This window comes from Armigeres subalbatus, chromosome 2 (genome assembly GCF_024139115.2).
Source record: "Armigeres subalbatus isolate Guangzhou_Male chromosome 2, GZ_Asu_2, whole genome shotgun sequence".
NCBI classification, from domain to species: Eukaryota; Metazoa; Arthropoda; class Insecta; order Diptera; family Culicidae; genus Armigeres; species Armigeres subalbatus.
The window spans coordinates 172,100,031-172,114,213 of NC_085140.1; the positions used below are offsets into that span (position 1 = coordinate 172,100,031).

A 14,183-nucleotide genomic window follows, 5' to 3' on the forward strand; every position below is an offset into this window, starting at 1 on the left:
GGAAAACATACAGAAGAAAAAACAGTACAATAATAAAACGAGCCTAATATAGTCAGGGTTCCGAAAAACCTCAAATTTTGAATCTTTTGTAAAACAATTTGGAGAACCTAGAACATCTGCATCAAACTATTTTTAACTGCATATATGACGGGACTTGGAACTTGCGTGGACATGCTGAGTTGATTTCGATTGGATACCAGGCGTAGTTGACCTGTCACTAATGTATCCTGAGCACCCTGAGGGGTAATGCTAGGCCAACGTTAAAGATCTCCATCCTGGGCGGCTGCTCGCTTTAGCCTTAACTTGGGCACCGATCAGATTCCTGTTGACTTCCTTTATATCTTTGTTGAGGCTCCGTGGCCACGAGCCCCTGGGTCTGCCTCTACTACGATGTCCTACCGGAATCCAGTCCAATCCAATAAAAGATTATTTGATCTGCAAAATCTTTTTTGATCTGCAAAATCTTATCAGTTCGTCCGAGAATCATTCCAGAATACGCTTCCCCACCAACGCTCCATCGTAAGATAGTAACGTTCTATCAATGGTGAACCTGGATTGACCTTTGAATCACTAGCTGCGATTGAAGCAAAAGCGAAGGCCCTTAATGGGCGTCCACTTCTCGTTAGCCTCTGTATGGATGAGGTCGCAATCAGACAGCATACGGAATGGAATCCGTATAGGAAGAAATTTGAAGGTACTGTTGACTTTGGAGACTCTTTTAGTTTTCTCGCTGCTACCACTGAAGACGGCTTACATGTAGCTAAAGAAGCATTAGTTTACATGATCTCATATGTGGAGGAAAACTGGAAAATTCCTGTGGCTTTCTTTTTCATTAACGGCATTGGAGCATCGGACAAGAAATCGTTAACTGAGACCATACTGACTGCACTTCACGACGTAGGAGCAACGGTGATCGGGCTTACTTTCGACGGAACGGCCACTAATATTGCAATGGCCAATGCTTTGGGTTGCAACCTTCGTGTAAACAATAAACCGTTAAAAACAAACTTCAAGCATCCATCTACCAACGAAAATGTCTTTGTTATTCTCGATGCTTGTCACATGCTGAAGCTCGTGAGAAACATGTTTGCTTCCAACAGATGCCTTCTATTAGCAAGTGGAATAGGTGATTGGAACTATGTGCAGAAACTTAATGAGAAGCAAAATCTATCAGGTATAAATACTATAATATAACTAATATACAAATTAACTTTTAAATATGAATTATTTTAGGCACGAAGATAGCTCAGAACTTGTCGGATCGTCATGTGCATTTTTAGAATCAGAAAATGAAAGTTCTATTAGCTGCCCAAACGCTGAGTGAAAGTGTTGCAAATGCACTCGAATCTTTGAAATTCATCGATCCTGAGTTTGCCAACGTGGATGCAACGATTGAGTTCAACGATGTTTTTGATATCATGAACTCGAAAAATTTCGCTGCGAATGGCTTCAAAAAACCAATGTGTGAGGTAAATTTTGACAACTTGAATGCAGTTATGACATCCGCCGAGCTCTTCATCCGGGGTATTATGTTACCGTCCCATGAAAGTATCCTCAATAGTCCCTGTAAAACTGGGTTTCTAGGATTTTTAGTGAATATCCAAAGTTTTCGGGATATGTACATTGAGTATGTACGGGAGAAAAAACTGTTGTCTCATATTGCCATCTACCGCTTTAGTCAAGACCACATTGAAACGTTTTTTGCTGTAATTCGTGCTAAGGGGGATGTAATAATAATCCGACCGTGTCTCAATTTAAGGCTGCGTATAAAAGATTGATTACGCACAATAGTATTAAGAGTACGTCGAAAGCTAATTGCGTGGATTTTAATGAATCGGTGATGTTGGTAGCTGAAGAGAAAACGAAGCAATGTTTGAGCAGAATGAATGACCGCCGCTTTGAAAATTCAGAAGACGTTGAGGGTTTTGAAACTGTGAAGGCTAGGCTGTTGAATGAAATTCCTTGTGTAGATACGTTCACGGACGATTCTTTCATAGGCACAGCTTTGCAACGGAACTCACATTCTGTACAAAAGAAACTTCTCCAAGCAGTTCGGTGCAAAAAATGTGTGGACGGTATATTAGGTGATCAAACAGTTGGGCTTGTGAGCAAAAGCATCTATCTCATATGTAAAGTGACTGAGCTTGAATTTACGATCCTGGTTTCAGATAAGAAAAATTTCAATGTGGCTAAGTATTACGAGGTGCTGTTTGCTTGTACAATGCAGAGACTTCAATGTCAGTTTGAGGATGTGTTCAGTAACTTGACTCGGCATATTCTTGAAGATAATGAGCCTAGTGACAACCATAGAATTTATTTGATGATGATAATAATTGATTTTTATTTGGACCTCAAATTGGCATGCTACGCCAAGACAGTCATTCCATTCAAGCAATCTACCAGAAACAAGTTCACTAAACTTATCTTGTTTGAGGTTCATTAATCATTTGTTCTAAAAAAACCGAATTGAAGAATATACAGTATGTAAACCATTGAACTTATTTGGGAACAATAAAACTCAATTTCAAACATTTAAAATTAAGCTTTTTTCTTAACATTTCAGCTCCTAATTTTACCCTGCTCAAATAAACTGTAATTAAGATGGCATAGTACGGGAAAGTTAACTAACCACGTAAAGGATTTTTATGGGTTCCTCAAACTTTCTTCCTCCGCTTTGTCATACAAATTACGAAAAAAACGAAAAGAAAAGACCCTTTCCTTCCTGCATTACCCCTACGTACGGTGGCTAATCACAACAGAAATTTTCCTGTTTTTTTTTCAATCCTCCGCTTGCCCCACATAGGGTCAATTTAACCATCGATAAAGTATTATGCGGTGCTTATCCATACGATAAACCTGGTTTAAGGACTAAACGAAGGTAAAAAATCGAACCTTGGAAATCTCATCTCAAGTAGGTAGTTATCTATAATCTGCATTGTCGAAAAATCATCACGATTTATTGCAAAGTCAGTCGACCAAGAATTACGACAAGATAAGCAAGATTCAATTTCATATAAATCAACATTAACAGATAGCAGATAGTCATATTTCTCGATAGCCTGATGATGTATGCAATTTCATAACAGTTTGTAACTCGATTTCAAAAGTATAGACACCCGATGACTGATTGATTTATCACTTGGTTGAGATAATGCTAGATATATTTAATAATAAAGCTCGATGATTTATTACAATGAAACGCAATTTGAAAAATAATTTGGAAATTGAAAAAATACTACATGTTTTCATCGAGAAATAATTAATTACCCAAAATACGTAAAATTGTACTATGATCCGCCTACCCTAATGAGCCTTTTCTTGGGGTAAACTCAACAAAAGGTGGGTACAAAAATGCGAAGTACCAAAACGCATGTGAGGTAGATGGGTTATCTATGGATTTTGACAGCTGTGTCGCCCCTCTGGGCGAAACGGCCCTGTGTGATTTCTGGAGGACTATAACTATAACTATTAGAGTGCCGCATCACGGTATTTATTTTTCTTTACGGGACAATTATCGTGGAGGTTCAACGCGCACTTGGAGTTTTCGAAAGGAAAGTGTTGCGTACCGTCTATGACCGGCTGCAGATGTAATACGGTACACGGAGGAGTCGAATGATCCACGAGTTGCAGCAGCTGTTGGAAGAACAATCCATCGTTCAAACACCGCAAAAATCGAAAGGCTGTGATGGGCCGGGCGCGTAGCCAGAATGTCTGACAATAACCCGGTGAAAATGATTCTCGTCAACGATCTGACGGGCACAAGAAGGCGAGGTGTACAACTGGCAAGGTGGATCGATTAGGTAGAAGACGATTTTTGTACCATCTGCAGATAGGCGTGGCTGGCGACGGGCAGCCATGGGCCGAGATAAATGGAGAAGACTTGAATTTACTGCACAGGGCAGTCCGGCCTTAGCCTGAGAAATAAATAAATAAGCGACATAATGATATTTTGAATTTAGCCTAAGTGTTTGAAATTGATTAAAGTCGTTCAATAATCTCAATACGTTCCTGCAGAGAAACCTAATTTATGCTAGTTATGGATAACTGGAAATTCTTGTAAAAGTACTGATTAGAAACTCTGAAGTAAAAACTTTTCCAGGACCATTTTACGGTTTTTATGACATAATCCATCTAGTATTTATTAAAATACCCTGATTAATCCACCTAGCGGTGATGGTGCCTTTCTCGTGCATTATAAAAATAGTACTTTGGCCATAACTTCCGAGCCCATAGTCCGATCAGACCAATTTTCAATAGGAAACAATGCTGCGAGTAAATCGGTTAAAGATAAGTACCTGAAAAATGATTGACAAATAGGAGCTATTGGATGAAGTGCCGAACCGTTCCCCTAATAAAACTACAAAAAATTCCAGAATAAGATTTTAATAAGCAACAAATCTAATTATTTTTACCATAGATGACCTCTTATCTATTGTTCATGCAAAATTTACTCAATTTATCTGCTTTTAACCATGAATTTTATTTTTCAAAGCTTTCAGGTGGAATGTTAGTGCACTGGGGTTGGTTTTCAGCGTTTTTTTACGCGAGTTTTTTACGCGGTTTTTGGGATCTACGCGGATTTTATTTTTTACGCAATTTTTCAAGAAAGTCTTGAAATCACGTGAAAATTGTAAAAAGCTGATTTTTGAAGTTGATTGAAGTCATTTTTACGCGGATTTCGGATTTTACGCGATTTTCAAAAAATATTTCAAGTCTTTTTCAAGTGGAAAGTATTTTATGGAGGTATGATGCTTGGTCATTAGAGCGAAGGCCGTCAGTCCCGAAGGTCATTTGGTCACAGCCGTTAGGCCGAATGAGAAGTGAGAAATGAGGAGTAATATGTGAGAAGTGAGAAAGGAGAAGTAAGTGAAGTGAAGTAAGTGAAAAGAAGTGAGAAGTGTGAAGTGAGAAGTGAGGAAATTAGAGGTTAGAAGTGAGAAGTGAGAAGCGAGAAGTGAATAGTGAAAAGTGAGATGTGGGACGTGACATGTGAGAATTGAGAAGTGATATGTGAGAAGTTAGAAATTATATGTGGGATGTGAGAAGTGATATGTGAGAAATGAAAAGTAATATGTGAGATGTGAGAAGCAAGAAGGGAGAAGTGAGGACTGTGAAGTGAGAAATGAAAAAGGAGAAATGAGAAGTGACAAGTGAGAGGCGAGAAGTGAGAAATGAAAAAGGAGAAATGATAAGTGCAAAGTGAGAAGCGAAAACTGAGAAGCGATAAGTGAGAAGTAGCAAATGAGAAATAAGATACGATAAGTGAGATTTAAGAGTAGTGAGAGAGATTAAGTGAGTAGTGAGAACTGAGAAGAGAGAAGTAGGAAGTACAAAGTGAAAAATGAGAAGTGTGAAGTGAGTAGAGTAAAGCGAGAAGTGAGGAGTAAGAAGTGAATAGTGAGAAGTAAGTACTGGGAAGCGAGAAACGAGTGATGTGAAACGAAAAGCGAGAAGGGGGAAGTAAAAGTATATGAGAAGTAAGATGTGCGAAGTGAGAAGTAAAAAGTGAGAAATAGGAAAGGAAAAATGGGAAATAAGAAAGCGGTAGCGAGCAGAGTGTAAAATAATCGAAATTTTTTGGTGAAGTCCACCTTTCTTCACTTGTCAGCTCACTTCCAGAAGTCATAAGAGAGAGCCGAGAAGTGAGTTGTGAGAAGTGAGATATGAGATATCAGAAGTGAGGAGTGAGAAGCAAAAATATAGAAGTTAGAAGGGAGAAGTGGAGTGTGTGATGTGAGAAGTGAGAGGCAAAGAGTTGAGAAGTGAGAAGTGAGAGGCGAGAAATGAATAGTGAGAAGTGTGATGTAAAAAGTAAAAAATGAGATGAAGATGGGATATTTTAGAAGGGAGAAGGAAGAATTGTTCCACGCGAATATGACGTCACACGTTCCATTGCTTGGATTGCAATCGTAAGTCATGCTCGTTTGGCTGCACTAATTAAGAGTTCATTTGGCTGCACTCGTCTTTGTCTCAGCTTGTCTATAGGACCTACAGTGTCTATAATCTAGACTTTGTGATTTGGGTACAATGTTTAGACCACTACCCGGGATGCGGGTGGTCGTTGAGTAACTCGATAACATTATCGAGGTCGCAAGCGGAAGGCAAAACAACAGTAAGGAACTGAAACAGAATCTGCTGGTGCACCGCCATGCTGTTCCAGACGTAAGACAAGAACAGGACGTTTTTACGGACGCCAACCGGGGGAAGCGAGAAGGTTCCAAAGGTTGACAAAGGTTCCACAACCGAGGCCTTCTCCTTCCGTGAAAGAGAGACTATGGCCGAAGAGGCGATTGATTTCGCCCTGACGGCCAACGAGGAAAAGACTGCTCCTAACCAAAAAACGGCTCAGGCAGCAAACCGGCGAAGGTGCTCACAGCAAAGCCAAACAGTAGGCGACCATCGTCGTCTGGACGGAGCAGATCGAGGCGCAGAGAAGCCCGAAGGGCGTTGACCCGAGAAGGCAATTTCTCGGCCCAAAAAAGCGAAAGCCACCAACCAGACGCAAGTCACCGGGCCACAAAAGGGCACCAGCCTGCCGGTGTCATCGGCAAAAGGACCGAAAATCCCTGGCAGCTGTTCAGTTGCTCAAAGCGGAAGTCGCGCATCTAGAGAGCAGTGGGGTACAACACTTGACACTTGACCATCAAGCGCTGGAATTCAATGGAATGCATAGTACTTATTCGTATTGCGACGCTTTTAACTTTTAATTGTTTTTAAAAGAAATTCACCATTATTAATTGCTCTTCATTGATTTTTTTGTGTGGATTTTACAACGACTATTTTTTTAAATTGCAATTCTTACGTTTGAAATTGCTAACATCTTTTTAGTTTTTAGAAAACTGTTTGAGGTTCATAGAAATTTGGCATTATTTACAGAGATTTTATATTTACTAATTGTTTCTGATTCCCTTATTGGGCGCCTTCTTTTGACTGCGGGGGCTACTTTGGATTTTTATTTTTCTGAAAAATCCAAAAAATCTTAACGTAGAAAATACTAAATTTGAAATAAAAAGTTGCGATCCAACTATCAACAAGACACCCGAATGATGATAATAGAGTTTTGATAGTAAATTTCGTTATAATTATCGTTTCAAAATGTCCAAAGTAGCCCCTGATTTGTCACGTATAATTTTTGATTCTTTATGAAAATTTTATTTTGCCGTTACAACTAGGTGGTTATGAAATATCTGCTCTCCAGCACGTATTTCTAGAACTACTATTTTTCCGGAGGATCATCAACCATAGTGGCCGCCAAATATGGATACTCACCAACCCTGCCTACCGGCCCGTGTCGTTGTCGGCCTGATGCTCGTACTTTCATTTTTCGGCTGCTGCTGCTGTTGTTGTTGTTGTTGCTGCAGCTTCGGTTGAACTATCGTTTGTGTCTTCTCTTTCGACCGAGTCTGTGGCACGTGCTCGATCTCAACCTTAACTTCCGTTGTGGACTTCTCGGCTGGCTTCGCCGTCCTGAATGTTTGCAGGGACGACGCGTATTGGTTGTCCGGTTCCGGCTCGCTGGTTTGCTCCACGACGGGTTTGATTTGTTCGTGCTGGTTTCTTCGACCCAGCTTCCAGTGGTTCTGATGGGCCGAAGTTTGCGGGCTTGGTTGATGGAACGATTGAGGCTGAGGTTGAGTTTGATGTAGCGTGTAAGCTGCTGAGGGCTGCTGTCTGGATTCTTGTTGAGGTGGTTGGAGAGGGAGATATTGAGGGGCTGAATACGGAAGATTTTCCGAATGATGTTGAATCAGTTCCACTTTGGTTCGATTGTGAGTTCCGTGGTATTCGGAAACCACTTTATTCTCATTGCTATTTCCTTTTCCGGGATATTCGAACTGTTTGTGGATATAGTAGGTGGCGTGGGGTGCACTGTGTGGTTGCTTGTGGTATTTCGACTTGTAGTATGCCTTTGGTGGTTCCTCTACGGATGGTTGTTTGACCACAACGAAATCAACCTGCTCTCCGTTTTGGACCGTGTTGACGGGTAGGGATGGCTGGTGTATTTGTTGAGGCTCTGCGTGCTCATGGACAACTGTTTGAGGAACAGGCAATGGCTCAATTTCTTTCGGGATGAAGTAACTGACGTGCGTTTGAACCGGGGCTGGAGTTGTTTCTAGTTGAGGCTGGTAATAAGGCAAAGCTTGATATTGTTGCTGTGGATGCTGATAGTTTTCTTCAGGTATGTGCTTGGGATAGTAGAAGTTAGTGGAGATGGATAGAGGACTGCTCATGTGTGGTTTCTTCGTTTGCTCGTGCCATTTGTATGAGGGTGGTGATTTCGATGGATAGTATTGTGGCTTATGGTACATGATAATCTCGTTGTGCATTCCCGGGCCGTAAGCTGGATGAAAATCACTGGTTGGAACTGATTTGTACGAATGTACATGTTGGGAATTGAATTTACTTGGCAAATGTTCAGTCTTGATAAAAACGGGTTTATCTTGAATTACTGGCGAAAAGTGAGAGGGTGCCCTGGGTGTTTCAAGTTTGCTTAGCGCTTGATGGCCCAATTTTAGTAACTGTTCTTCCGTGTTGATGGCAGGTACAAAGTTCGGTGGGGCTGATGATGGATGAGTCTGAACTGGTTCGGCTTCGGTATGATCAAAGCTGGATGAAACGATACTAGTTTCTCTAAATTTTGGGGGCGAAAAATGGTATTCAGATGGCTTATAATGTGGAGAAGGAATGAAGTGTGGTGTTTTGGGAGCATTGTTGAACACCATTCCCTCCAGTCCTAGGATCGGCAACATATGCTCAAAGGAAAATACTTCATGATCACTGGAATGCATATCTGGAAGTATAAAAAGGCAAAATAAAAGATTAACAAAAAAGAGCCGGTATAAATCTGCTTATATAATATATACGCTGATAAAATATGTTCAAGCAATATGACTTCACGGATTAAACCTCGCCATGAAGCATTCTGCAAATACATTCAATAAGTTGAAATAAGTTACTGACTATTGTAATTAAAACCAAGTTAACAATTTCCACAGTGAAGTCTATTTATCATTGATTTCCAACATTTGAAGTACGATGATGTAGCGCATAAAAAAGTGAAGCAGTTTGAATGTAATGCGAATAATCCTTATACGAAATTTTATACAATATATGGTATCTCATGTTCCAACCGTTTTCTATATGCTTTGTGCTGAGAATAATTGAAAAATGTCCTACATTTGATAGATTTTGATAGAATTTTTCATTTTGGTTGTACAATATTGAAATAAATTTCCTCCTTGACATCTTGCTTTATTCGACGGTCTTCTGCTCGATACTGAGTGTAAGGTAGAATTCACTGTATTCTTTTACTGTCTAATTATGTAAATCTTCGATTAATACTGGAACGAATAACTTACCCGGATAAGACCCATACGATGCCACGCCACCGGTCATAAGTTTGACCATGTGATCCTTATAAGATATCTTTTTCTTTTTGTCGATCGGTCTAATAATCAGCAACGGGATTTCCACATTTGAACGTTTCGGTTTTCGCGCAGCTATCGTCATGTTATAGGCAATGGCCTTGCCCACTCGGCTCGTCTCTGCTAGCCCGGCCTTGGCGCTGGCTGTGGCGGATGGTACCAAGTGGCCGGCCATGTTTTCCTCGGCACTGAGCACCACGGGAGCTGAAAGCGAAACAGATAGATTGGAAAGAGATACTTATTAGTTGTGATTTCTGATTAGATGTAAAACAGGTATAGGAGCTTTTAAAATAGATAAAAGTCATGGAAACGATTCACGCTCAAACACAAAATTCATGATAATGTGGAATGTGCGAAAAAAAATCATTAATCACCATGGTATCGATGATTGTCCATTATAATCTCGTAGAGCTTCCTAATAGTTTTGATCAAATGAGTTCTCTAGCTATTTAAGTTACTAAAAACATAAGGTATGCGTATTTCTATTCTCATGATTTTTAATCAACATTCCTTCAACAATAACCAGTGCATCTGAAACCAGTGGATATGTAAAAAACGCTGAATAATCACGATGGTATCATTTGATTCTTAAAATAAGCTTGTGGAATGTTGTTGAGCTGAATTATGAAACAACATAGCCACGCGTTACCTCCGAGCAATTCAAGCATTCAAATATGGACACTGTTGGAATCTTATAAACATATTTTTCATGTTTTCCTTTTGTTAAAAGATAATATCTTCTAATAGGGGCAATTTTACAAAATTTCATTAGTTCTTAAATGTTTTCTTAACAAATGCGATGCGAATTTTAATTTTATGCATAGTACCATGTTGTTTGATTATTTACCCCAGTAAAAAAGCATTAGGAGGTATTTTTTATTAGCATCAATACTGGTATTCAGAAAATTCCTTTTTTTTTTTAAATATCGAAAGGTAAGTCTTTGGAAAAGTGTTTGTATGAAAGGGCATGAATTTTTCTGTCCATTGCCGATTAAAACACCTAAAACACCGACTCTGCTCCTTCGCATAAACGACATATGTGAAAAATACTATAAATTTGCCTTTTTTCCACGAATAAACTTCAGAAAACTTTTTTTTAACTGGATCACCGCCACAAATCGTGTACTATTATCCGTGATTTTGAATACAGTGAACTCTCTCTAACTCGATATTCTGTAACTCGATATTTTCTCTAACTCGATGAAATGCAAAGTCCCTTAAATCTAGCATATTGCAATATTCTCTAAGTCGAAGTAAATTTCCAAAGCATTTTCACCTCGCTAACTCGATGTTGTCAGAAACAGTACATGCACGACAAAGTTAGAAGTGAAAAGTGTTAAGCGAAAAGTGAGAAATGGGATATGAGAAATAAGAAGATAGAAGTCTAGAATGAGAATTGAGATATGAGACGTAAGATATGAGACGTGAGATATGAGAAGTGAGAGAGTAAAAGTTAGAAGTGAGAAATTAAAAGTGAGAGATGTATATTTATAAGTGAAATGTAAGAAGTGTAAAATGAGATGTGAGAAATGAGACGTAAGAAGTGAGAGGTGAGAAATTGGTAGTGAGAAGGGCAAAGTGAGAAGTAAGTAGTGGGAAAAGAGAGATGAGAAGAGCGAAGTGCGAAGAGAGAAGTAAAAAGTAAGTAGTGAGAAGTGAAAAGTAAGTTGTGAGAAGGGAGTAATAAGAAGTGAGAAGTGAACATCTTTGAACATCTCTCATCTCACTTCACTTAATAAGGAAACAAATTTGAACTGTTCGGCTAAGCGACATTCGGCCAAATATAAATGTGTTCCCTATCTCGATACCTTCCTAACTCGATGATCCCTTCAAATATTAAAAGTGTTGAAAAAGAACAATTACTGATTAAAATCTATTGTTTGGGCGTTCTTTTCAAAATAAGCAAATAAATCATCACAGTAGCAATGATATGGAAATGCTAATATCATCTTTCAAACTTGGACGTACATGTTCATGATAGCATTAGAGGCGAAAGTATAGAATTGATAGTTCCGTTAGGATACGGCAGGCATGAAGAATGTTTTTATAGAAGTCGATTTGAAAGCGAGCGGAGGGCAATATTTGTGATGGCACATATCACACGACCTTCCTTCTGCCAAGCTCCCGTATGAAGGGGGTGTGCAATAAAAATCCTATTCGACTAAATGCTGATGTCATATTAGAAATTTGGAGACAGTACTCGTCGATAGCAAATCCTTCCGCACGCGATGGCATATGAGCAAGTCAAACCACCTTCCTTTTGCCAGTGGTCCCTCCCCCTTCATACGGGAGCTTGGCAGAAGGAAGGTCGTGTGATATGTGCCATCACAAATATTGCCCTCCGCTCGCTTTCAAATCGACTTCTATAAAAACATTCTTCATGCCTGCCGTATCCTAACGGAACTATCAATTCTATACTTTCGCCTCTAATGCTATCATGAACATGTACGTCCAAGTTTGAAAGATGATATTAGCATTTCCATATCATTGTAAATCGTTTAACTTCACGTAGAAGTAACAAACACGAAATCATTAATTTAGCATCACAGTAGGCTATGGAATGTTTAAATTCTGAAGAAATCACACTTTAAAAACGATGTTTGTCCAATTTGGCGTATGGGACTTTTACGGCATTACTCACAAGTTTCATCACCCCAAAATATGACTTCATGCAAAATTTGAGCTCAATCGGACATGATTTAGGGGTGCCTAAAATTCATCAAAGTTTTGAAATTTTTACCCATGAAAATTTTTCCAAGGGGGGACCAAAGGAAAAGTCGAAAATAGAATTTTCGTTTTTGATGCCAAATGACTGAAAAATGCACGAAACGTCGAGATTTGATGTTATTAAAAAAAATTAAAAACATCGATTTTTACTCTTAGATCATTTTTGGGACTTTTTTTCAGATGATGAAAAATTTTTTCATCGAATTTTAACACCGGACAAATCGCAAACGTTTTCGTAACCAAAAATATCCCCCTATGCGAAATTTGAGCTAAATTGGACATGATTTAGGGTTGCTCAAAATTTATCAAAACTTAATTTTTTAACTAACTTTAGAAGTGAAGGCAGTCACACTGTTTATTATTATTATTTATCATAAAATAGAGGATATTCTGTTTGTTGGGAAATATTTGCCATTGTTTCCCAAGTCATCTAATTTGCCGTCGTATGGTGAAATTCTTCGTAAGTTCATGTTTCATTTGCGAGCTGAGAAACAAACTGCTAAGCAAAGTGCGCAAATAACAATAGAAGCGTTGATGGCTGTATGGAAAGGTAAGCAAATTAATCAAGTGATTGGTAATAAGGCAATTGAATTTAAAATTTTGCGTTACCATAAAAATTGGAGAGATCTACAGAAAAATAGGCTGCTAATGTCGACGACTGAACTTGAGAAGAAAAAATCTGAGCTCATTTAGAAGAACCATGTAATTTATTAAATAAAACAGTATGTCAATATAACAACTCCTTTTTTTACATTACCTACGTAATTTAAAACTCCTTGACTTATTTATTTTAGAAATCAGGATTATCTATTTCACTTAAGGTGACTTGCGGTGGCACTTCAATCTCTTAGTAGTTGTACCATAAAAATCATCAACTCAATATTAGTAGTCGTGAGAAACTTGACACAGACAAACTTGAGGCAGACAAAAATAAACCTTTTTTTGTTAACATCCGATCACCGTAAACATTGCATTAATGTGATCGATTTCAGTCTGAGTTGCACTCAGAATTACGCAATACGGTTTAACTATGTCATAAACTATCGAAATGTGTCCGAAAATCAACAGATTTGCTTTGATATTTATGTGTTATGTTTTCATTATGCTAGCTGTTTATGTTCACATCTTGCGACATTGTTGCCAGCTCTTCAAACACACAAATATCATAATTGATATTTACTGCGTTTTCTCTTTCATTTTTCAAAACGTACCAAAGTAGAATAATAATGATATAATTATGACATTAGTAGATAACAGGTTGGGAGGAGATTTATTATTTTTTCAATATTTTACATATTTTCACTATGATTTCATAGTATTTTATGTTGACAGCACTGTCTGCTGCGATAGGGAATGATCAATGATTGCTTGCATACGACGCTGCCGGCGATATGCAACCGACGACAACAACGCATGCGCGGTGGGAGGAGGATTTTTTTTTTCACTTAGTTTTAGGTTTTTATTGAATCAACGCTAAATAAGCGCTGAATGATTTGATAATTTACCAACATGTAGATTGAGATTCAAACTTAGTTCTGATACTTTTTCTAGTGAAAGGATGATCAGGTTCAACGGAAATAAGCTGCGTAGTGCTAATCGGAGTGAGAAGGTGGGTAATTGTAAGATTGTGTTGGTGAGCTGCAAGGTAGCCATTCTGAATGACACCGTAAGAGGCCTTAATTTCAATAAACAAAGGTTTTTTTACGTCGATCTTATTCTATGAAAATCAAAACCGCGTAAAAATAAACCGCGATGTTTAAAAAAACGATAAAAAATTTCCGCAATGACATGAATCGTGTTTCTACGTGTTCCAGTTTTCTTGATCTTAACACGTTGTGTTTTGAATCCATGCGGTACCGCGTAAAAATAAACCTCAATGTAATAAACATTCCCTAGCAATCTGATAATTTTCTACGTAAATCTGATCTCAAAAGTTTTCAAAGTTACAAAAAATTCAAAATTTTGATAGCAAGATTTTGAGCACCCCTAAAACATGTTCGATGGAACTCAAATTTTGCATAGAGGCATATT

General features: G+C 38.5%; 1 protein-coding gene across 1 annotated transcript in view; it reads right to left on the minus strand.

Moving 5' to 3' along the window:
* The window catches only part of LOC134215498 (uncharacterized), a 43,139-nt gene that overhangs the window by 1,322 nt on the left and 27,634 nt on the right, over window positions 1-14,183 (minus strand). The window contains exons 2-3 of the mRNA XM_062694681.1: window positions 9,360-9,629; window positions 7,270-8,791 (exon numbers count right to left, since the gene is read on the minus strand). Coding sequence (XP_062550665.1) covers window positions 7,270-8,791; window positions 9,360-9,629 — 1,792 coding nt within the window. The remainder of the gene's footprint in view (window positions 1-7,269; window positions 8,792-9,359; window positions 9,630-14,183) is intronic.